The sequence below is a fragment of the Chaetodon trifascialis genome, chromosome 19 (genome assembly GCF_039877785.1).
Source record: "Chaetodon trifascialis isolate fChaTrf1 chromosome 19, fChaTrf1.hap1, whole genome shotgun sequence".
Lineage (NCBI taxonomy): Eukaryota > Metazoa > Chordata > Actinopteri > Chaetodontiformes > Chaetodontidae > Chaetodon > Chaetodon trifascialis.
This window is the reverse complement of record NC_092074.1, coordinates 13,148,178-13,173,786: the sequence shown is the minus strand read 5'-3', so window position 1 is coordinate 13,173,786 and position 25,609 is coordinate 13,148,178. Positions and strand designations below refer to the sequence as shown.

At 42.4% G+C, this 25,609-nt stretch overlaps 2 protein-coding genes across 3 annotated transcripts; one reads left to right on the top strand and one right to left on the bottom strand.

Moving 5' to 3' along the window:
- Nucleotides 1–1,655: 1,655 nt before the first annotated feature.
- Nucleotides 1,656–3,832, bottom strand: LOC139347852 (TOG array regulator of axonemal microtubules protein 2-like). The gene is made up of 5 exons (XM_070987673.1): nt 3,584–3,832; nt 3,195–3,300; nt 2,851–3,089; nt 2,581–2,739; nt 1,656–2,439 (listed from the first exon to the last, which is right to left on the bottom strand). Exons 1-5 carry the CDS (start codon nt 3,736–3,738, stop codon nt 2,316–2,318), a joined length of 783 nt encoding a protein of 260 aa, XP_070843774.1. The 5' UTR covers nt 3,739–3,832; the 3' UTR covers nt 1,656–2,315.
- Nucleotides 3,833–7,081: 3,249 nt separating this feature from the next.
- Nucleotides 7,082–24,889, top strand: coq8aa (coenzyme Q8A, genome duplicate a). Of its 2 annotated transcripts, none has more exons than XM_070987356.1 (17): nt 7,082–7,609; nt 13,164–13,263; nt 14,076–14,158; nt 14,265–14,512; nt 14,610–14,805; nt 14,904–14,970; nt 17,501–17,575; nt 18,695–18,823; nt 20,179–20,264; nt 20,377–20,517; nt 21,051–21,132; nt 21,496–21,589; nt 21,777–21,918; nt 22,143–22,250; nt 22,379–22,444; nt 22,974–23,060; nt 23,177–24,889. In XM_070987356.1, the coding sequence occupies exons 2-17, from the start codon at nt 13,170–13,172 to the stop codon at nt 23,474–23,476; spliced, it is 1,998 nt and encodes a 665-aa protein (XP_070843457.1). In that variant the 5' UTR covers nt 7,082–7,609; nt 13,164–13,169; the 3' UTR covers nt 23,477–24,889. The 2 variants fall into 2 exon arrangements, with proteins under 2 accessions (XP_070843457.1, XP_070843458.1); XM_070987357.1 differs by having other exon boundaries at nt 7,475–7,609; nt 14,646–14,805.
- The last annotated feature ends 720 nt before the right edge of the window (nt 24,890–25,609 follow it).

Genomic DNA, 25,609 nt, shown 5'->3' with positions numbered 1-25,609 from the left:
ACCCATGAGGACACAACCTCTCGCCTTGACCTGAGAAAACCCGCAGCGGCCCCCACGCTGCTGCTGCTGCTCCTTGGCCACATGAATTTCTGTGTTTGCATGGGGGTCATTTGCCATTCAAATCACACCTGTCCACAACAGCAGCAGCATCCGGAGCTGGTGGGAAAGAGAGGACATGATTCAGGAGTAGAGAGGTGGTGAAAGGGAAACCACTGCGGAGATGTGATTTTTTTTTTTTTTTTTTTTCTTGGAGGGTGGAGGGGAAGGTGAGCCTTTCAGGGTCTCTTTTTAACATGCAGCTCTTACAAATTTCAAAAGATGTTTGACATTTTTCACATTTTTCTTACTCTTTGGCCTCTCAGCACACAATGTGTATATGATGTATGTGTATATTGTGACAAAGGCTTTCGTATGGTTGAGCCTTACAGCAAAGAATCATTTTTTCTGACTTTATTTCCTCTGGTTTAGGTCCCATATGTGAAAACTGGGTTGTTATTGACCCAAATTTGACTATGTCCACACTTCAGGGAGTTTGACAGGACATGTATTCACTTAAAGAAGACCAGTGAGTTCATTTAGTCTGGGGGGAAAAATTATAACCTTGTTTATGTAACGTAATGCAACATGATCTGTGTGGCTCTGTGGCGCTCTCTGCTGCCACTTCACCGACACTGCAGAGACGATTGTCTCAGAAAGACAATCAAGAAACTGAAAAATTACATAGTCACATACTATTACATACTACTAAAACAGGAACAAGAGAGTGTATATAACATTTCTATTTCTAATGGCGTATGGTATAAAGTGTAGTTGCTTCACTGCTCCTCATGCCTATGTTTGGGTGATGGTGGGAGTGAGAGATGGTGCAGTGGTGTGTTTCCCTCCAGCTGGTGGCTTCATGCCCCTCTTGTCTCCTGTCAGGAGAGAGCGGCCCTGAGTGGGAAAACATGTTGCCGTTCTGTTTCCTGTTCAGCCGGCTGGTGTCTAAAGGGTTTCTCACACTCGGCTGAAACTCGTGTCACGCTCAAAGTCACCGGGGAAACACTGAACAGCACAATACTGACCCAGCTGGTATCAGATCACAGCCACAATGCCCCTTTTTTCCACTCAAAATGGCCTTTTTTAAACAGGATTTAGAAAGCCAACAAAATGCTTAAAGTTATTAAAGCTCATGTACCTTCAACATGAGGAATAATATATGTTCCTGGTTTTTCATGCGACCAAAACAGTCACATTTCAGGCTATACTGTGGGTACAAAGCAGAACTCTCCTGCTTCTCCTGATGCTCTCGACAGAGCAGTTGTAAATGACAAGGATGGTGTGTCATCATATTAATATACAAGTATTTTGGCTAAATGAGCAGATTCAGCCCGTAGCATTATGTAGTAAAATGCTACATACATGTGATACCTTAATTCAGTAATAAGCACTGTAAGGCATTACATTTGCTAATTCCACTAAAACTCTTTACTTTGACATTTTTGGGGGTCACCTTGTTTGCTGCCCCTGTGAGAATTTGATGGAGGTTTGATACCAGCTGCATTCAGTGAACAGATTGTTGGGATGTGCTCGTTCGGTAGAGAGGCTGCAGGTGTGGAGGCACTTATCCACCAAAAAGGAGAAAGTCACTGCTCGGCATGATAAATGCGCCTCCCAGATACTCCAAACTTGCTTTATTTGTATGTCTTCTTAGCCAGCCTGCTCACATTAGCCTCATTCAGCATCATACAAATTTTGAACAGGTTTCATGAAAACATGCCAGATTATAGCTCAAATATAAATGGTAGAAAGCACCATGTAAGTTGACTTATGGATGACAACAACGTGACCGTGTTTAATGAATAATTGGTAAATAAATGAATGAATAAAATGTGTGCAAAAATCACATCTGAACATTTTTTTCAACAGTACAAAAAATCTTAAAGACTCTCATCTTAGCTCATAACTATGACAGGCTTCGCTGCACTCTTGTCCTGAGAAGCTTCTGACAAGACTTGCATGCGGTGATTTAAAAAAGGAATAAAAACTGTAAAGACATTTACTTTGAAAACAAAAAAACTGTTTTTGATTGAATGTCAGAAAGTGCTTAATTAGCACAGTCCATTCTTCAGACATTAAGTTGAGAGAGACGAAGACCATCGTTGGCATCAAATTGAACTTGCATGATTTACTTTTTATTTAATTTTGATAATGATTAATAATTAATTAATGATTGCCAAGCTTCTGTCAATTCCAATTTAACATTGACCGAAACTTTTGGAGGTGGGAGGAAAGAGGAGCACCCGGAGGAAATCCACCCAGTGTTTTCTACTCTTCTACTTGGTGTTTCTCAGGATCTTTGTCATTGGCCATCGATATTTGTCAGACATGATGCCATTGAACAGCATCATCAAGTCCTTGTGAACGGTCATTTTCCGGAGGATGTCATGTCCATGGCTCCTGTAGAGAGATACATTTGTTATTTAGCACTCCAGTGTTCAAACTACAAGATTGAACAAAGAGAATTTCTCACAAAAACCTACCAGAAGACATCAGATTACACAGTCATGAACCTTGTCAACTAAATGCTTTATAACATACCTGACTTTGGGGTCAGCGTCCACACACATCTTACAGACAGCAGTGAGGAACTTGTGGGTGAAGCTCTCATCTGCTTCAAAGATGGCATTCACTCCCATCATGTCAGCCAGCAGGTGGAGCTGCTGAGCTGCGCTGGTCCTCACTGCACGGTTTAGGTTGCTAAGGAAGGACAAAGACAAAAAAAAAAATCAGCTCACCTTGTTTCATTTCATTTCTTTCAATGCTGCTGCTACACTTACTAACACATTCTGAACCTAAGCATGAACTTACTTCAGTCCCGTGTTCAGCACGCTCAGGTGCCGACCTGAGCTGCAGTTCTGCACCATGGCTTGCAGGGCCATGTTGACCCGCTGCTGAATGAAGTCATTTGCATTGGACTGTGCAATCCTCTGCAGAAGGCAGACACCTGTCCTTTCTACCAGCGCGTCCATATTCTTCCGCAGGTAGACATACAGATAACGGAGGGTGTCAATCGCTGCAACGGCCACTGTAGAGCGAGGGTTTCTAACCTAGAAAGTAAGCATGAACATCAGGGGTCATACCTCTGTCACAGATGACAGAGAACGAGAACAACATGAAACACAGAGATTAAAACAGGATGATGTTTTTCATACCTCGTCACTCACACTTGTACAAACTGGATACAGTGTGGGTATCAGTGTGTGTGGGTGGTGCTGGGCCACAGCTCGGATAATGCACAGTCCTTTCACCTTCTTCGTCCTGTGATGAAATGACACAGTTATTAAATCATACTTCTATTTATGAACAACACCAACCTGACAGACCTTCAGTTTAAACTGCTGCTGCTAATGTCAAGTTTAAACATAAAAAAACGACTGTAAGTGCCAGTTTGTGCTTTACTAACGCACCAACTGGTGTTAGAAGTTACTGTCTCCATTGAACTGATGGAGAACTGAGATTTTAGCTAATATGAGACATGAACCCATGAACCAGGTATCTGCAGGCAGAAAATTTTCTCTACTGTGTGGTGTTGAAGTCTTACCAGTCTTCTGAGGTGAGCAGTTGCAAGCTGAGAGACAGCTCCACCTCAGGCTTACGCAGCGGCTGCAGCTTCTCGAGGTTCTCGTGGTTCGCTGCCTGCAGGTTGATTGTAATGTCTTTTGTCTTGTCTCCGGTGTCAGTCATTGCAGGCTTCATTACCACCCTGCGACGAGGTCGTCTCTGCTGCGCTGCAGCAGGTTTTGGAGGAGGAGCTGGAGTCAGCGGTGTGGATCCAAGTTTCCTTCTCGGTATCTGTGGGGGTTGAGGTACATGGATGGTCCTCCTTTGGCAGTAGTTCTCCAGTATTTTCTGGACTGCCTCCACTTTACCATCAGCTGTTTGGAGTCTGTATCCATTGGCTACTTCTTTGACTGTTCAGAATTAGATCGAGATATTCATTAGTCACAGTTCTCCCTGTTTACTGTGTTCACAGCTTCACCTTTAGTATTAGTGTAAGAGTGAAACTGTGATAGGTGAATAACTGTGTAAACAGGTTTAACTATCCTAATTGTTTAGACATAAGTTCAGTATATTCTCACTGTGAATTATTATTATATTGTTTACACCTATTCAGTGTTTACAGTAATGTTTATATTCTGCTTTACACCTGCTGTGTACAGTCATCTTAAGTTGATGATCTGGTATAAGGTTACACCGCTAGTTGGCGCTGTTGTAGTGCTGTTGTAGTGTTTTTTCAGCTGTTGTTCGGTTGACTAAACTAAACTAAACTAAACTAAACTAAACTAAACTAAACTAAATAGAAACCTCTGGTGTTTCTGGTCTTCGTAATTTCTGGCTCTGCAATTATGGCTCATTAGTTTGTCTATAAATGAACTTACCTGCTCTACCGTGGTCCACCGTCATCACCGGTAGATGGGATACTCTTCGCCGGGATTCTGGAGCTGCTGGAGGAGGAGGAGGAGGAGGGGGAGGGGGAGGGGGAGGGGGAGGAGGTGAAGGGGGGGATAAAGGGACGGAGTCGGGCGAAGGTTTGCTGAAGAGTCTCCTCCACACAGCGTCCGTGCGTGCTTTGTCTGCAGCACAAAAGGTCTCTGACTGACGGATCAGAGCCTCCTGCCTGGTCACCTCCATCTCTTCAGCCCTGCTGCGGAAAGTGTCTTGCCTCTGATGACTCTCAAGACTCTGTGATTAAAAAAAAAAAAAGAAGAAAAAAAAAAAGAAAATATAAAACATTTAAGCAGTGAAGTCATTTGAGTTCAATTAAGAATACTGTAATTTCAGAACACTTTTGGTGTGCTAAACGTCACGTCTATGAAAGAAATTCAGGTATGAACAAAGTTTGGGGAATAAAACGGGTGGTTGTACTTACTGTCTGATGGTAATCAGAACACCTTCCGCACAATCTACTGAAGATATTTAAACTCATCATCCAAATTTAAGTTTCACTAAAGTTTCGCAAAAATGTTATTAAAGTCTCCGCAGTGAGTGATAAAACTGTGTGCTTTCACGAACCGTACAAAGTGTGTATGCTTCCAGATGGTTTTACGGCTTACATGTCAAAGAACAATCAAAGATCAAAGAACTGGCGCGTTCTAGAATGATGATGTCATCATGGAAGTGTTTGTTTTTGATTTTTTTTTTTTAAATAATTTTTGTGTGTTAAAACAAAACAGAAAAGAAAGACTGAATTGAGGGAAATATAGGAATAATAAGAAAAATAAAAGTCAAAATCAGGGATCCAGGCCCTAATGCAGGGCGAACTTCTATTTTGGACTTTATCCACTAGATGGTGCCATATTGTTATTAATGGTGTTGTTATTGACATTAGAGTTATTAATGATACTGCTACTTGTATCATTGCAGATACAACTGTTTTATATAACATATATATATATAACTCTATATAACTCCATTCTAATAAAAAACAATTTTGAATATTGCTAGCTATTAAAAATGTCTTTTTTTTTCTTCTTTTAAATCATCCTAGGAGGCTAACCATTACGACTGAATGTGAACATGTCTAGTATTTTGTGACAACCCAGACATAATAATACTCATTATAGACCTCTTCTATCAATATATTGCGTAGCAGCACACTTGGACGAGGACATTTGTAAAATTAAAAGCATTTTCGTCTAAATATTGTAGTAAAAAATGTGAAAAACGATCCTGAGGCCACTGCACGTCACGTTAGTCATTGCATCTATATGCAAAAATAAGAGCATATATCTAGCCTGCTGTACTGCCATCTTAATATATTCAGACATGAATTCATACACAAGTTGTCAGCAAAGTTGGAAAACTGACACAGTGTCGATTTTCCATCCTTAACTTCATATCTTCATTGCTGAAATCAAGCAATATATAGGCTATAAACAATACAAATGCCATCAGGTGATGACAGTAGAAAACAGCATGACGCTGAATCATTCAATCAACAAGAATAAGAAACTTGAAAAAGAAACAGAAGAAAATAGATAAATGAATTGACAGGGGGGAGGTTCAAATGAAATAAAAATGTGATAGGTAGGCCAACTAATCTGAAATGTTTTGATAGTTTTCTATTAGTAAATTAGTCGTCTTTGTCATAAGGAGACCAAAAATGATATTGTTGAGTGGTGCTGAATATCAGATCAGCATTGCTGCTATGCACTGGCCTCCTGTAACATTCAGAAATGATTTCAAGGTCCCCTTGTCTGCAAAGCCCTTAATGGGCTGCGTCTAAGCTACACTGCTAAATCCAATGCTAAAAACGTATCTCTTCACTTTAGCCTTTAACAAGTTAGGAAGTTCGTCATACAGGCCGGAAACTTTTGGGCTTTGCCTCACACTTATGCACTGCTGCACTTTTAAACTACTTTCTATGCACTCTGTTTTAAGCTTTATATAATTATTTTATGCTATAGTTTATTTGTCATCTCATGTCATGCATTGTCTTTATTTTCATCCTTATTCCATCTTACTTTACTTTACTTTTTACTTTACTATCATTATCAAGTGGGTTTTATTCTCCATTGATTTTACATTAATTTCCTTTGCCTGTTTTTATGTTTGTCTTCTTTATGTAGAACTTGGCACGTGTGATTTCTCTGTTGTAAATCACTTTAAGTTGTATTTCTTTAATGAAAGGTGCTATATGGCAAAGTTTATTATTATTATTATTATTATTATTATTATTAGTAGTAGTAGTAGTAGTAGTAGTAGTAGTAGTAGTAGTAGTAGTAGTATTTCTATCGCTGTTGTTCAGTTATTTTCCTTATTAAGACTTTATCAGACAGGATAAGAGGGACGCACTCAGTTTGGGGCGACGTCAGGACGTACAAATCATCTCTCCTCACGTAAAGGTCACGCAACACTCTGCTTCGACCTGTAATTAGTGGCTCTGCCCACTCGCCATAAAGAGAAACATACCCTCTGATTTTCTTGCGTGACGAACCAATGAGGCACCGCAACTCAGTCCCCACAAACTGTCAACACACAACAAGGACCAATAGGAGCAGAGGATGGGCGGGCGGGAGGAGAAAGACCAGAGCCGTGCATAAATACAGTTTATCGGGGCAGCTGGACGCAGAGGTATGCTGTGCTGCCTCGTCCCGGGTGAAATGAGGTCAGGGGTAGATTTGAAGGAGATTTGATGATTCTAAAGCTGAAACTGCAAAAAATAACAGGGCTGATGATTGTATTGCAATAAAAAAAAATATATAGCGTACTGATTAAAATGCATGTACTTTTATGAAGTCTTAATGCGGGATCGTGTGCAAGACATGCACGTCTGCGTGAGCACGGGGGCGCTGGTGGGTTGCGTCAACGCACGGCTCTGGCTTCCCTCAAGTTGGTAAATAAGGCTTGACCTCGTGGTGGAGAGAGAGACGAAGTGGATTAAACGCCGCAAACAGCAGCAGCAGGAGGGGGACCAGCGAACAATCCGCAAGTCCTGCAGCTAGCAAACCGTGTCCCGTGAAAAAGACCCCCCACCCCCCGTTATATCTGTACTGAAGAATAAAGAGAGATTCGTTTGACCTCGTCTGGACGAGAAACAAGCGGGGACCTTGCATGATAGCTGCAGGTGAGTGTTTGAGACGCTAACGCAGATTAACACGCATTAGCTAATAAAATGAGTGGTAAATCAGTATTTTCTTGCTTCATAACCCCGTTCACCGTCGCTGCTTCAGCATGCCACATCCCGGGCAGCGTGCTGACGTGCCCGTCGGCCATGGCTGCTCTGTTACTTCTGCAAACTTTGCGGACAGGCCAGCTGAGCCGAGATTTACCCAAGTCCCTGAAATCTGTCTCTCAAACCTGCTCGTTTCTTTCAATCTCAGCCGTTTAAAGCAGCTCTAACGCTCATTTAAGCGATCACCTGTCAACAAACGTCGCACGCGCTTGTTGTTGTGATCTCGTGCCCGCACGCCCACGAGGAAGTGAAATAAGGCATGTTTTAAACGGCGTCTTTTCGTCAGTCTGAAAAATTTAGGTAGCACAATTCCCATAAAGTGAAGTGAAAGTGGCCCATGCAGCCTCGCTGGAGGTGTTTGAAAGAAGTGCGTGTCTGACAGGAGCCACATGCTGAGTAGCGCATTTATTTTCAATTCATTTTCACCCAAAAATTTTACTTTCATGTACCAATAATACTAATGAATACTCACAGTGAATGTACCTTTACATAGAGCTCATATCTGCACAGTCTTTCAAGATGAGAGTTTTGCAGCTTTCTCTGGCACACTTGCAATCATTTGAATTAATGTGAACTATTCATTTTAAATAAAAACACCCGCATGTATCTAACCTGTGTGTGTGTGTGTGTGTGTGTGTGTGTGTGTGTGTGTGTGTGTGTGTGGAACGTGTGAAAGCATGACATGACGTTGGAGCTGTAGTATAACATCTATTATCATCTACCAGAGCCTGACTGAAACAGAGGTTGATATGAGCTTATCGCAGCTGTATCAGTATGGATGATTATAAACACAGTTTATCTGAGGTGTTTTCTTCCTTCCGTCCTTTAAAGATCTCTGACAGGTTTGTTTCTTTATCTCTAACATGTCAGGCTCAGTACACCTCAGTACACCATGGTCACTGGTCTTTCCATAGCAAATATCTGGGTTGCTTATCTACAAGGTTTGTTGATGTAATATGATTGTTAAAAAAGTTATTATTGGCTGAGATATTATCGTTGGATTGTCTTAATTAAATTTTCAAACACTGATCGTCGCTCAGTTGTGGCCAGCACTGATAACACTATTCCTTAAGAGGACAGTAAAGGTTGATTTAATAGATTGAGATTGATTAGATTTATTTTCCACTGCCAATCATGGTTATTTAAACAAAGTGAAGTCGGGCTACAAAGGCCACTTTTACTGACATTCTTATTTCTTTTTCTCTTTAAGTGCTTGATAGGCATTGATGCAGCTCAGTGCTGCAAAGATTAACCGATTGAAAGAAAATTTGCTGGCAACTATTTTGGTATTCGATTAATCGTTTTATTAATTTTGTTTTGTCAAACATTTGCTGGTTCCAGCTTCTTAAATGTGAAGATTTGCTGCTTTTCTTCGTTATTTATGACAGTAAATGAAGAGTCTTTAGGTTTTGGGAAACTGTGGTGAGCGTTCTTCCCAATTTTTTGCCATTTTATAGATTAAACGATTAATCGAGAAGTCGTGAAAATGATCAGTAATGAAAATAATTATTCGACCAATCACCAGTGGTTGGATGGCCACCAACATGCTCAAGCCTGCATCCAGTCTTTACACATTCAGCACTTGCTGGTGTTTTAGTACACATTTGATCACAACACTTGTCACTTTGGGAGCAAATAGAACCCAAACTTTCCTGTTGTGCAGTCCAGTCCTGCAGGAAACATGGGTTCAGTCACGTTTCCCTCGTTAGTGGTGGCGAAACTGGTGGATCACCACTGCACAGTAATGGGACAAACATTTTCCACTTTTGGCTCAAGATCAGTAGTCAAAGGCAGTGACGGGAGGCTGGGAGAAAGCCAAGAGGTGTACTGCACAACGCTCGGATGTCGATGCACACTCGGACAGCGATGGCTGGTTATTTTTATAGCAGTGAGTCAACAGCTTGTGGAGGGACAGACAACAACTGAGGCTCGGGTGGGTGAGTGTGCATTCAAAATATAATACCATGTGTAATCCCAGTCGGTGTGCTTCCACAAATGCAGCACCTTGTAGTGACCTCTCACCTACTGGGCTTTGAATCAGATTTTTCAGTCCTCTGCATTACATTTTAGTTCAGGTTTTATGTACATCGTGTCCTCTCCTCTGTTTCCGATAGCTGACTTGTTAGAACTGACACAGAGGGAAAAACAGCTTTTACACACCTACTGAGGCAACACACCCACATTGACAAATGGGAAGTTGCTCAATAGTTTAGATTTGGTAACAGAAGCTTCTTCTCAATAGTGTCATATTTTGCAAGTGAATTTATTCAACCAGTGTTGCAGATCTGCACATTGTTTAAGGTATGTTTTAAGTGTGGTGTTTTAGCCATTCATGCAGCACAAGATTAGATATTTTCCATGAAATCATGTTCCACTCGTGCAGCTTTGTGTTAGTAGGGAGTTCCGTTGCCACAGTGCAAAACTTCTGATCTGAATTTTCAGCATGCCAGAAGGTCTTGCAGGATCTTGCTGTTTTGCTGAGTTGACTCAGTTTACCACTGTGATAATTGTGAGGGCAGTAAAGTACAAATAACAATCTTTGTTTTACCTTTCATTGACATTTGAAACATGCCGATACCTGCAGTATTTCTTAAGTCTGCACACTGTAGTCTGTGTGTTTGCAGACCTTTTATACAATAGTTCAGTTCATCCTTAGATGCATACAAAAGAAAAGACAAAGTACATGTAGTTGCATAGCACCATTCAGTGAGGCAATTCAAAGTGCTTTATCTAAGACATAAACGCATTAAGACATAACATAGAAAATACAATATAAAGACAAGATCAAAAGACATGTATGGATAGGATTTAAAGGAATTACAACAGAGGAAAATAAAAGCAAGTAGCTGCTTCACCATGTTTAGTTTTGACTGTGGGGACAGTAAGTAGACCTGCTCCAGACCATCTGAGAGGTCTGGACTCCTTGTAAGGGAACATGGACAGGTTTTTCTAACTCCTGATGAGACAAGTGCTTTAATTCTTGATATGTTCTTAATGTGATTGTAGGCTGATTTGATTTCTCCTCTGGTTTATGGTCTGAAATGCTGGCGTTGAGGCTGAGCACTGACTTTTCTTCCTATCACATCTAATCATTGGTTTGTTTAATGCACTTACTCGGCGCTTGTATGAGACTGCAGTGATCTGATGCTGTTTTTATGTAAATCTGTGTATCGTCTGTATAGTTATGGTCAGACAGTTTGTTGCTTTTCATAATCTGAGTTCGTGGGAGCATCCGGATGTTGAACAGAATAGGCCCGAGAGTGGAGCCATGGGGGACGCCACATCATTTTAATATTCCCAGATAGTGTATGTAATTACAAAGTGACACAAAATAGACCATGTATTTCAAATAAAATTCAAGCTTCAAGATGTGCCTGAAAATCCATATATCTACACATATTTACAGTCTATTGTAATATATTGTGGTTGACCATGTTGAATGCAGCGCTGAGATCCAGTAATACTTAAACTGAAACTTTCCCACTGTTCTGTTTAAGTGGATATCATTTAACACCTTGAAAAGAGCAGTCTTGGTGGAGCTATGTGGTTGAAAACTGGACTGAAAAACATTGAATCAATTGTTTAGGGCCAGGAAGGTGTTAAGCAGTTAAAAACCAGCCTTTTTTAAATGGGAGAGCTGATGTGGGAAATGTTCAGAATTGTTCATTAGCATTGTTAGAATCATTAGTGATTAGTGTAGACAGATATTTTTAAAACGAGCGTATTAACAGCAGCTTTCAGGTCCTGTGGAGAAAAGACCCACAAATAGAACAGAGAGTTGATCTAATGCCTGCAGTTAAAAATAGTTTTGAAAAAGCTTGTAGTTAAAATATGAAGGCAGCAGGAGGCGGATTTCAAATGCTGCATAGTCTCCTCCAAGGTTACACAGCTGATGGGATCAAACTGAGTCATGCTAATGAAATGGGTTTTCAGCTGATGAAAGAGCAATACCACATATAGGGGAAAACAGTTAGGACGCTGCATAAAACAAAGACAACATCAGTCCACACAACCTTAAAATGTTAAGACCTTTGGAGACGATCAAGTCTAGAGTGCTCATTATTGTGTGGGGGGTCCATCACATGCTGAGTCAGTCCATAGTTACCCAGGATGCAACAGTTCAGGGCTGCCGTCCTGGTGGTTGTCAACATGACTTAAAATCAGCCGCAGTAACAACATGAAGGCAGATGACATCAGTCCAGCAAAGTGATCAGAAAAGTTTGCACAAAATTGAGAAGAAATTCAATTTAACATATTTACAAGTCCCAAACATATGTTGCAAAGCTGCAGAGAAAGTCTGAGATGTGTTTCTGTCATTGGACAACAATGATCATCCAAGGGTAAATTAACAGTGACGAAAACACGTGTATGTCTGTTTTCATGTTCATTGTTCTTGGGGCTCTGAATGTTGGTCCCTTTTTGTATCACAAAGTACGTCCACCCCCCCCAGTCTCCAGTCCTCCCTCTGAAAACACAGAGCAGCCCTAAAGGAGGAGGGATGACCCACTTACTGACTCAGTGTGTGTGCACGCAGCAGCGCTCACACTTTGCTTCGACTCTTTCAGCAACAGCTTTTTCCATTGGCCCGATTCCTAGCTGAGCTGTGTTGAAGCACGCCGTCACACCCACGAAACAGCACCTGTAACACACTCACAAACACACTCTGTAATACTGCAGACCGTAACAGAAAGGAAAGCTCTGTTGTTTATATAAGAGCTGGAAACACCAGAGGAGTGAATTTAACTTTTATTTGTGTCCTAAATTGACATTGAGTTACATTCACAGGCATTGTTGCATCACAGTTTAAGCTAAATGTGCCAACTGTTGGTACATCAGATTGATTCTTACAAAGAAAAGGTGTCATTTTTTGAGATAGGCTTTAATAGAAAACAATGTCAACAATGTCATGGTCCTGTCAGCAGCCAGCAACTCAGTCTCCTCCCTCCTGGTTTCCAGTGACATTTACAGATCCAGTTCTGGACAACACACACACACACACACACACACACACACACACCGTCATAGCATAAATGCGTGCATGATGTTGCCCTCCTTCCTTGTGTGTGTGATGCTCATTGCAGGTCAGCAGTATTTTTAGATAAAGTATTAAAGTCCTCTCAAGATGTGACAGCTGTATGTTTGTGTGTGGGTGTGTTTCTGTTTGGCAGCAGAATGTGTGTTGACGACAGCTTTTATTTCTCTTTCCACTCGCCTCGTCCACATGTCTGTGTCTTTGTTCCTCTCATCTTTACTGACAGGTTACTGGTACACATATAGATACCTGACCTTTAGTCTGGTCTGTGTACAGTATGTGCCCCTCCATGTTGCCAGGCCTGCTAAATATGTACAGTAATAACATGTAGCATAACTAACAGTGACACATACCCCTTTTCTCTGTCTTTCATCTAATTTTTTCTTATTTTCCCATCCTTTTTCCTGTCTCCAGTCCATCATGGCAGGCGATATGATGTTACTAATGCGAGGTTTGGCTAAGTTGAGCCAGGCGGTTGTGGAGACTCAGAGCAGCATGCTACGCAGTGGAGCAGGTAAGGTCAACATGCCTGTTTAGTTCCTAAATGTGAACAGTACTCCCCAGGTAGTTATTTTTCAGACGCGTTGCCATATGATAGAAATAAAAGTTTCAGCACTTGTTTTAGAGCTGCTGCCTTGTTAGCACTCACAGTCTTGCCCTTTAGCTGACGCACTAGCTCCCACCAGGATAGGCTAGCCTGTGGTTAGCTTTACACATTGGTTGAAAGGTAATGTTTGCAAAAATGCTTGCAGGCGGAATGAATTGATAATGCAGTAGTTTTTTCCACATTGTACCCTGTTGTACAAATACAAGACATTAATTAAAAAATGCTTGTGTCACATTCAAGTATTATCTTTTCTAAAGGAGTGGTAACCACATTAAAATGCTCAGCTAGCTAACCTGCTAACTCAAGTGTAGTGCGCTGACTTGTGGCTAGCTTACCCACTGGTTGAAAGGTAATGTTAGCAAAAATGCTCACAAGCTGTTTTTCAGCTTTATGACCTAATAATTCAGGAATTATTCCATAAAAATAAAAGGTTATAAAAGTAAAATCTATTAAAAAAAATCTGCCACATTATACACTTGCAGTTTGGAAATATAATTGTTACTGAACAGAAATGGTGACACAATATTTGTTTCTACATTATTTTAATTTCCTGCAAGATAGTATTTAACTTGTATAAACAGACTTAGACTTTTCATGTATTTTTATTACTAGTACTTATTATAGGCAATAACACTGATAATCTTGATGTATTGTTAGTTAATAGCATACTGAAGTGCTAATAAAGCTAATATTAGTATTTTTTGTTATGTGTACCCCAGGAGTCCAAGGAGTTGGTGCCGCAGTCCAAAGTGTCCAATCAGCCGCAGAGCAAGGCCTCTCTGCTGCTATGATGACAATGCAGGTGTGTGTAGGTGGCACCATAATTTAGCATTCATTAATAACTGCACATTGCATTAAATGTTGAAAGAAGACTACGAGTGTGTTTTCACGTGTATGTGTCTGTCCAGGAGCTGTCTGGCCAGCAGCAGACCTCTTCATCGGAGTTAGAATTTGACTTCCCTCAGGATGAGAGTGAGTTCACATCTTCAGAGTTCAGGGGGGAAGGTGTGGACTCTACAGTGGATCACACAGGAGGTAGTGATGACAGCACAGCAGCAGCAGGAGCGAGCCGTGGGAAGCAGTCGCTGTTTGAGGGATACAAAGATCCCAGCAAACAGTTTCATGGAAACACCAGATCCTACCACCAAGATGCCAGGTATAAATAGTCCCTTATACAATTGCAACTTACCGTATACATGTTTTTGCTGCTGTTTGGAGGATGGAGGTAATCACTTTTGTTTTGGATGTGGCAGACATTTCATTGGACATCACCATCTCTACAACCACAGTCTGAACAGGCATTTGTGGGGACAGCTATACTATCAGCATCAGGTCAGTCACCTCAGGAGCTACCATCAGGACCCTTCCACAGTTGGGGGGCTGACGGCCGAAGACATCGAGAAAGCAAGACAGAGCAAGAGGGCTGAGATGAAACCACACAAACAGATGGTAATGTGTGTCCCTCAGCATCGACGCTGATGCAAACGTGCACCTTTCCACACATACTTTTTAATATAAAGGTATCTTTATTGCTCTGTCTTCTTTAGTTGAGTGAGAGAGCCAGAGAGAGGAAAGTGCCAGTGACTCGGCTCGGCAGACTGGCCAACTTTGGAGGTACAGTGATACGACTCTGTGTTACTCTGTCTGAATCTTGGCTGATTGGCTGACTATAGCTGTAGGTATGTGTGTCTGCGTGCAAGTCGTATGTAGCGTCAAACATGTGATTTCTCCTCAATTAGCTAGATAGACAATGTTAGAAAGTTTTAAAAAAAATAGTTGTGCTAGTTTGTGTGTGTAATGTGACATGAAATTGAATTTGTGACATTCAGGAAACGTCTTAACCTTGTAATCTTCAGTCTGCCGGTAAGAGTCCACCCCCTTAATAAACTGCGGTAACTGGGTTCAAGACAGTTGTTCTTGTCCTTCTGCATGGCCTTATCAGGACATCAAGATAACAACACTGAGTGTATGTACGGGATGTACAGGCATAAATGACTTCAACAAACAGTTCAAGAGGTTAGATCAAGCGTATCTGGCCCTTTAATGGACCCGTGTTCCTGTCCAGATAAAAACACTCCTTGACAGACAGACTGAGAGAGAGGACAGCGACACTTCAGCTGTAATAATATCTGTGTGAGCAGATTGTTGCATGCGCTTAATCATTTGTTGGACCATGTTGCCTGTTCTCTCAGTCTATTAGCTGTAACATACTCAAAGGATAATATGTTCACACAAGCGTTATGAAAAGCTCACAACAAACCAGAGACGCAGTTTAACGTGACAGATCAGAGTTTGTAGATCAGCAGCTCGTAATTTCACTTCAGATGGAAGATGGATAAGCTAACCGGTGGCATGCAGTTGGACAGAGAAGCTAGAAGTACAGAATATGAAGGAGAACATGAGCTGTGGGACGCGATTCCAGAGGAGTCCCAAACAGGATGTGATAATTAACTAATCCTTTATGACAATTACAATACACTTAGAATATATTTAATGTTTTACCTAATCTACAGGTTCATTGGTGGTGTTCTGTATTTATGTACATGTACACAGCGTCCCAGCTTTTTTGGAATCAGGGTCCTAAAGTGAACCCGGGACAGACGAGTCAGACCTCTGCCAACACAAATATACGTAGCTCATAGCAAACAAACGGAGCTTATACAGGCTGCAGTGTTGCCCGAGTTGATCGGGCATGTTGACAGTGGTAACATTTAGAAGGTGTTGGAGAGGTGGGGGAGGAGGAGGAATGTGTCCTCAGCTTGTCCTTCGCTCTCCTGCAACGTTTGTTGACAAGTTATTCAAGTTTCATTCTCAGCTTCGAGTGGCGATAAAGAATGCAGCTTTTAGGCGTGTTAGGCTAACAAGCAGCAAAGTGATTTATATAGTTTCATAAATCTGTTGGCAGGTTTCCTGGCAAAAGCAATTTTTAATAACTTTGCTGCCACGCTGTCACTGCTTTGGAAGGTTTTGCTGAGGTTGGTGAGGAAACAGGGCTATAAAGTATATTTTATTCCTGGTTCTGAATACTAAAGGGGAGGGAAGGGGAGTCGTCTTTTAAAGCTCCTGCGTAGTGTTCAGCAGTTGCTCTGTAAACACATGGCTGTCTCAAATGATTGACAGACACTTGTGCTTGGTCTGGAAAAGATTTTGTCTCTCGGAGATGCTGCTGGAAATGCTGATCTCTGCTCGGCAGGGAGTCATACATACAATGACAAGCTGCGGCCTCGTCTGCTATTTAAGTGTATTTTTGTGCTGGAGTGTAAATCTACTGCTGTACATTTTAAATTGTCACTGAGGCAGGAAGACAAAAACAGCGTGATGACAGAGTAGCGCTGTATCAGGTTACACATGGTAACATATGTGGTACAAAGTTCAGCGCATTTTGGTGTAAAGGGTGGTGTGCGTCCGTCTTCCCTCTGGTCCAACCTGTCTCCAACAATAGAGGCGATGACGTCTTTGACCAATGAAGAAATGCTCAACTTGCATGCAAGACACTGAAGCACACAGCATCCTGATTTGTCCATCTACCGCTGGATCCCACATTTGTCGCTTCAGAGACCGCTGACTAATCGATTATGTAATGCTGAGTTATATAAGGTACAGACCAGGCATGAAGGAGTGCACTCACAAACAGTCTACGACTCGTGCAGGCTTTCTTTTTCTTATAATCTGCTAAAATAAACCCTCTAGTTTTTTTCGAGGATTAACTGTTTCAGCATCTTACTTAATATGATTAGACGCTTCATGTAATCTCCATGTGCTTTCTGGAGTCGACAGAGGTGCAGCTGCTGCATCTCTGTCACTGCACGCTGCCGGGTTGTTTTATTTGTGTCATATATTCTGCTGGATATATTTTAATGAGAATATGGCCACAGATGGCTTCATATAGTCAGTAATTATCGACACCAACATCACTGAACACTGGTGAAACACTGACAGGATCCCGGTGAAGGTGCAGCCGGCTGCCACTACACCGACTGACTCACTGAAAGGATGTTTTTTAGTGTCGCTGCATGACTCTGCAACAACATAGTTTGCAGTTTTACATCATAGTATACCTCTTTATTTTCTCTTCCATGGTTTATGTATCTAGCCAGTCCACATTCATGAGTGCATTGTTGTTTGGTCTGTGTGTTTCTGCCAGGTCTCGCTGTAGGTTTGGGTATTGGAGCACTGGCAGAAGTTGCCAAGAAGACCATCAGACACAATGATGCAACAGGTAACACACCCACACTTACCTCTCCAAAAAACAGCCGAAGGTCCCGAAAAACAGGACATTAAATGGGCAGTTCGTGCTCAGAAAGCAGGGTTCCTCCACAGCGATGTGAAAGCAGTTACAGTTTCACTTGGGTGATGATGGGAGATGGATAACTTTTTCTTCCAATAAATGAAAGAATCATTCAATTTGGTGTTTTGTGTTTATTCAGATTGTGACAAATGTGCAAAAAATAGAAGAAATCAGGAATGGGGGCAACTGCTTTTTCACAGCACTGTTTGTTTGTTTTTGCATTATTGTTCCAGTTTTTTTTTTAATTTTTGTGTTCAAATGACTTTTCAAGTCTAATGGCAGGTGTCACTGCTGTCTGGGAGACTGAATCATGCACATGGCCAGTTTCACAGCTGTTGTGCTGAGACACAGCTGCTTCTTTCTGATTGCCTCATGGGTTTGTGTATGTTTAAAAACACAGGATGTAAGTGCTCTGACTTTCTGCCTGTGAGGACAGGTGTGTCTCTCTCTGGCTCGTGATCAGATGGAATAATTTTGCCATCACATTCCTAATGCAAGAGCACTGCTGTAGAAGCTAACATAAATTTCAGTGCCCATCCTTGGTGCATGTTGTTACGTGCTGCACACCTTTTCTATGCCAGTAGAGCGCCGTTAGGCCGCCGCCCTCACCGTCCTGCCACCTTCTGCAAACAGACATTCCTGCTCTGCACCGTGAGCCGACTAATCCTAAAACAGAGCTAAGCTGCAAGAGCGTACGGTCGTAAATCTGTGGCACTTCTGTTTGTGGGTGTTTATCTGTGTGTGCAGTAATCCCACGCTCTGAACAAGTAAGTGTGTGTGTGTTTGTGTGTGGCCAATCTCCGTTAAAGCCTCTGAAGGCAGACACACTACCTGATGACCTACTGACACATATGCTGTACACACAGACAAACACGTCTGCTCGGATATGTACGCAAACAGATGCTCATATTCTATATAAACCTGAACCTTAAACTATTGATATTGATCAATGCCGAATTAGTTCACCTGTCCATAAAACATAAAATGTTACATAGCTAATTAATACATATATAAAATGTTGGCAAAATCCTGTGTTTTATGCCTCTGCAGGTGAAAATAAGAAAGGCGTTCTGGACTCCAGCCCCTTCCTGTCTGAGGCCAACGCTGAGCGCATCGTCAGTACTCTGTGTAAAGTCAGAGGAGCTGCATTAAAACTGGGACAGATGCTCAGCATTCAAGGTGTGTGACAAACACACACGCACACACATCCACTCACGAAGGAAAGAAGTAGACGGGGTGAGCTAGAGGACGTGGAGATAAAAAGAGGGATGAGTCAGCATGAAAAGAGCGAGCACGAGGAGGGATGCACGGCAAAGTGGACAAAGATGGAAGAAGAATAAAGCTGATGAATCCCTCGCTTGAAATGCAAACTATCTGATGACTCAGACGCAAAAGTTCACACACGTGTCATTTCCACCAGCCATGGAGACCAGAGATCACTATCCATTTTCACCTGAGAAAGAATCTCTGGACCACAAACAACCGTCAGTACAGAAAGTTGGCACAGAAATCTGTTTGTTGTCGATCAGTGACTCTATATGAGGTCACCTTTTACTCTGTCAAGGCTTGTGCATTAGCACTGACCTGCTCCTGCGCTCCAGCACAAACATGCAGGTAGCAGCAGCTGAGAATGTTACAGCGTAAGTTGGCACTGGTTTGTGTTTTGCGTGCGTACACCAGCTGAAACTGGAGGCTGGACGGCCGGCAGCAGGAAACATCCTGTCACAGAGCTGGAGCAGCTGGGTCGGGTTAGAGCACTAAACACATAATTATTTTTGTTTATCTCCGTTACCCTCGCTGCACGACCTTGGCTGGCGACCCTCGTTCATTGGCATTCATAACATGTTGGGTTAAAGCGTACACAGCCAGTGTCATTAAGATAAGCAACAAACACGGTAATAGCAGAGAAGACAACGGCTTCCTGGTGTTTGCTGAACAGGTTTCATCTCGTGTGCATGTGTGTGATTGTTGGCAGAACTTTGACAACTTTATCTCTGACATGGTGACAAGTCAACACTGGGTATAAGTTGTTAGCTGTACTTTAGTATTTGGGGCATTTTTGGAATAGTCAGGAGACTTCCCAGGTGCATGAGGGAGGATGGTGCAAGACTGTAATATTTTATAAGTTAAAGGAGAATCTCAAAGTCTTGAATCATGCAGAGAAAGCTCGCAGTCGTCTGTATGTGGACACACACACATGCATGCATCAGTGTTTATCCCACTGAACATGGGAAAACATGACTGGACTCAAGTGAGGAGGATGTAAACTCACTGCACTGGTCTTTGCCAGCTGTTGACATTTATCCACCAAGACAGGAACGCAGTTGTCGCTGGATAATTGCGCGTCCAGCCATTGTACCCTTTAGCACCAGTCCAAAATAGCGTTAACCTTGAGGGGTCTATTTTGAAACTGACAATGCAGTTTGAAATAGTGATTCCTCACGTCCTGTGCAATGTCTGCTAGTGTCGTATTTGTGGCTGCCAAGCAGTATCAGTCTTTTATTGCAACAGACTTTTGTGTTTCCGCATTTCAGATGACGCATTCATCAACCCTCAACTCGCCAAGATCTTTGAGCGCGTAAGACAGAGTGCTGACTTCATGCCCATCAAACAAATGACAGTAAGGGTCTTTTTTTCCTTTTTGCTTAAGTTTATTTTTAATGGCGATGCATTGAGTTGACTGTGACGAGCTGCGGGAATATCAGCTGTTTGTGTCTGCTGTCTGTCTGTAGAAAGCGCTGAACAGTGACTTGGGTCCTAACTGGAGAGACAAGCTGGAATCGTTTGAGGAGCGTCCGTTTGCGGCAGCGTCCATCGGCCAAGTTCACCTGGCGAGGATGAAGGATGGCAGGGAGGTGGCCATGAAAATACAGGTAGGCTGTGAAAGTGTGTGTGTTTGTGCACGCAGCTCTTGTTATGAAGATAAACACTGTAACTGGAGTGTGTCTCACATGTGTGTGTCCTCTCAAACGTGCATTTGAAGAGAAACCACACAGATTCTGATCTCTGCTCTGTTTACAGATCAGACCTGAGTCTGTGTAAACAACAGATGCTTGTGGTTTCTTTGGGCTGAAGTTATATTACGTCTTACGCCTTTACGTGTTTTTTTTAATTGATGTCTTTAAAAAATGACTTTAAACCTTTTAGAGCTTATGAGGGATTTGCCAGTTACAGAATATAATTACAATGCTGTTTACATTACACTTTAAAGTCACATTTAAAAGAGAGTCATGAGATTACTCGTAAGCATGGTACAGGCGTGGTTCTGTATTTTAAAGAGGGATTATGAATAAAAGCATCACAGAAAAGTATGTGGCATAAAATATGTTTTTTCTCTCATTTTCTGATCAAATTAAGTAAAAAATGGTTCTATTTTCTTCCCCTGTGTGTCTCTGTTTGTCCCCAGTATCCCGGTGTCGCTCAGAGTATCGACAGTGACGTCAACAACCTGATGACGGTGCTGAGTATGAGCAACGCCCTGCCTGAAGGTAAACTCTGTTATACATGCAAACACGAGCGTGCTCACCTTCATATTCTTACGCAGACGCTTGCACATCTGTGCTTCGCTTCGCTGTGTTTTCACTGCTCCAGCTGCTGCTGTAACACTGAATTCACACGCTAGTTATGGCAAAATTGAACACAAAGGTGTCACAGGATAAAATGAAGAAGTGATTTTAGATTTTATATCCAAAAGGTCAAAGGTTACCTTCACTGTGACATCGTAATATTCTGCAAAACACACTTTTTAGGCCATTATTCAACGCCATAACTCAGCAACAGAAGGGCAGATTGTGACCGTATTTCACACTTGGTCAGATACTGAATTGGTTGGTGTCTTCGTCTCTCCTCAGGTCTTTTTCCAGAGCACCTGATAGACGTAATGAGTAAAGAGCTATCACTGGAGTGCGACTATGTTAGAGAAGCCCAGTGTGCAAAGAAATTCAGGTGAGTCTCATATAGTTTGACACAAGCTAGCGCATCAGCCCTCGCAGAACTTCTCTTTCCATCCATTCATATCGTAGATGCTTACAAATGCTGCAAAGTGTGTTTACTGTTACCTTCTTCGTGCGTACCACCTGCCTGCTTAACCTGCATTTATGCGTCTCTGTATCTGTTCATCTGTCTGACTCAGGGAGCTGTTGAAGGACGAACCGTTCTTCTATGTCCCAGAGGTGATCGACGAGCTGAGCAGCAGCCATGTCCTGACCACAGAGCTTGTCCCCGGGTTTCCCCTGGACCAGGCTGAGAGCCTCTCGCAGGAGCTGAAGAACGAGGTGACAGAGCTGACAAACCAGACGGACGAAGGGGTCGATAGATGTGTCGCAGGCTAATGGGTGCACTCACGTCGGGAGGGATGTGTTATATAACGTGTTCAGACTATGGGAGAACTAGTGTCTTCCTGATCAATAAATCCATGGATAGATGAATGGGTCTTTGGTGGCAGGAAGTCATTTGTTATTCCAGCACTAGAGTTTCTATATGTTTGTTTCTGTGTCAGATCTGTGAGAACATCTTGACGCTGTGCCTCAGGGAGCTGTTTGAGTTCAGGTACATGCAGACTGACCCCAACTGGTCCAACTTCTTCTATGATCCACAAACACACAGGGTGAGTCTGCCTACAGGCCAAATATACTACTGCTACTGGAGTTACTCCTGCTACAATTACTACTACTACTACTACTAATAATAATAGTGATGATGATGAGCATGAAAATGGTGATTTTGTCTCTCTAGGTGTCGCTGCTGGACTTTGGAGCCACAAGAGGATTTGATGAGAGTTTCACAGATGTCTACATAGAAGTAAGACTCTTACTTTTCACAACAATCAGAGTGGATCAATGTTGTATTGTTGTTTCAAATCAGTTCTCTTCAGTTCTGAATATTTAAATTATTTCAGTGCTCATCCTCTGCACTGTTCATACTCTGGCATCAGCTGCATCCTCTCGCTCTGTCTTCTCTCTGGCAGCCAGCTGACTCACACACCCCTGCATTGCCCACGTAGCCCCGCCTCCTCTCACTCACTTCGCTCCACTTGAATTATGAGCTAATATGAGCTAGTTTCTAAAAAAAAGTGTGGTATTTGTCTTATAGTACCAGAGTGAAGCTGAGGAGAATCTGTCTTTTGATAAAAATCTTAATTTTAATGCCAGTTTTTTCCCCATCATGTCAAATGCCGATATTTTTCAAGGTATTGTGATATTTCAGTCTCGTGACAACACTGGTATGTTGTGGTTTAACTAATTGTTAAGTTAAAATTCATATTGATTATGCAGATTCTGCATGCATAAGATATTAAAATGTGACACTCATGACCTGTTTGTGATCGTAGATAATCCGTTCAGCTGCCGAGGGCGACAGGGAGGGAGTTCAGCAGAAGTCTATTGAGATGAAGTTCCTGACTGGGTATGAGTCCAAGGTAAGTGTCTCTGTCTCTGCTCTGGATCACAAAGCATGGCTGCAGCATGTGTTACTGTGCAGGATGGTCATTAGCTGAGACTAACACGCAGCCTGTTTTCCCCTCCCTCTGTCCAGTCAATGATCAACGCCCACGTGGATGCCGTGATGATCCTCGGCGAGGCCTTTTCCTCCTCGGAGCCCTTCGACTTTGGCTCCCAGTCCACCACCGAGAGAATCCACAACCTCATCCCCGTGATGCTCAAGCAACGGCTCACCCCGCCGCCCGAGGAGACGTACTCGCTCCACCGCAAGATGGGCGGCTCGTTCCTTATCTGCTCCCGCTTGAACGCGAAGCTGCGATGTAAGGACATGTTTCAGACAGCATATCAGAAGTACTGGGAAGGCCGCACACCGCCGGCCTCTCACTCTGCCTAAGCCAATCCTCAAGGGTCGAGCGATTTGATGGACAGATTGTGGGGCCAACAGGAAAGTGCAAGTCAGCGGCGAGGTCAGGACTGCAGAGCGAAGGCCACGTTACCTGCTCACAACTGGTCATCGAGCACCAGCTTATCTTTCTCATTTCAAGCAACCCGCTATGATGAGTTTTGAATATATATATATTTACAGCCACCGTTTTCATAGTGTGAAAGGGAGCAGCAACATCTGCAGTGCTTTAAGGCCAAACAAAAAGGCCCTGAGTGGATCGACTGGGAAGAGCTGGGATGTGGACGGAAGGAGAGACAAACAGCTCTGCATATTCAGGTGTGAAATGAATGTAAAAAAAGGTTGAATTTTATCTCTCCTCTGATGTTTTCAACATTATTCTTGCATTTTCTTTTGTTTTGTGTTGCTGTGTTTTGCTGAACTTTTGGATAATCACACCGATCGTCCCGTCTGGTGGGAATGTCATGGGTGACAGTGTAAAACAATGATTGTATTAAGGAAGAGGACTGAATTCTAAATGTAAACCCACAGTCACGAAATAATGAGGTTAATACAGTACAGGGGCAGAACGAGTCACCGTGTAGACCAGGACCAACATGTCGGGGTCGCATATTTCTGTTCTGCAATTTACACACAAGACTTTTTACCCATGCAGCATGTTTTCTGTGTCACTGTAGCCAGATTTAAATTACTGTTTATATCTTTTAGCTTTATAGGGTGAAATCTGCGTCTCTCAAACTATCTGTCTTCCTCAAACTGACCGTTAACACGAACATTCAGGATCTTTGAGTGAACCTCAGGTGAGAGCGTGATTTTCCTCAGTTTGTGTCTCCCTCTGCTGTACACTCATGTCTCGTCAGATTTAGCCGAATTCCAGTTGATAACGAGCAAAACTTTTTATTTTTAGTCCCAAAGCACGATTTCTGTCTACTCAACTGTTAGTAGGAGACTGTAAAAACATATAGAAATGAAACCATATGGATCCATGCTGCTGACTGAGGCTGACGGGACGGCTGACTGGGTTTAGTCATGAATGTTAATGAACCGCTGAGATGGAAGAAGCTCATCCTGATATCGCACAAGCTCCGGCTCTTGGGCTCACCTTGCCTCTCACATGCCGGTAATCTCTCAACACCTTCTCGGGTGTGAAATCCTTCGTCATCTGGCTGCTGTGAAACTTCTCTCGTCTCTGCTGTGTGAATGCAGTTATTTTGGTTTCTGGAGTGAAGCTGGAAAAAAGAAGAAAAAGAAAAAAACAAGGTGCCTGCAGTTTCCAGTGGAGGGTTTTTAGCTTGGACTTTATATTCCATATCAGGACTGGTTTAGATTTTCTAATCGAAATGCATTCTGTATTGAAAGTTGTGATAAAGGTATGAAAAGAGTAAATGTTTGATCAATACTTGCCGTGTGGCTCCGTGTGGTTTTGTGTGTGTGTGGTGTTAGACCATTCAAATGGCTCTTCAGAGAGACGTGAAGTAGCTTGCACTGTTAGAAAATCATCAATCTCAATGAATATATAGCCCAGATTCAGTCCACATATAGTGGCTGCAGGTTAAGAGGCTGTTTAGAGGAGAGCAAAGAGTGAAATACAGTTGCGAGAGGAGGAGGGAGAGAGGTCGTCGTCCTTATTTAGCAATGTCTTGGCCACAAATGGAGGAACTGGCAGAGAGCTTGGGAAATGAGGGGAAAAAAAACGTGCACTTAAATATCCACGCAAATAAATCATGCCAGTGCTCATGTCCAGGAGGGCGCAGTGCATGTAGATCCACACGTAGACCCAGAGCCCTCTTCCTCTCTGACTCACCTCTCTGTGACGCTTTTTGTCTGTGCTTGGAAAATCCTTTAATCACACTTTTTCCCAAAATCATTCTGAGCTCATTTAGTGTCAAACTTCCTGCCTGTTGTAATGCCCCTCAGTGTCCAGCACGCGGCACTGTTGTGTTTCCACACTGATTTAAACAGGTCATGTAGAAAAAAAAAAAAGAGAAACTACTGACATCATCGCAATAAAAAGGCTGAAGATAACCTGAAGTCAGACAGATAATGATGTGAGTCTCAGCTGGCTGCATTTACTGTAACACGTTCAATGTGTCATTTCTGCTTTATGAAACAAGAAAGCAGAGA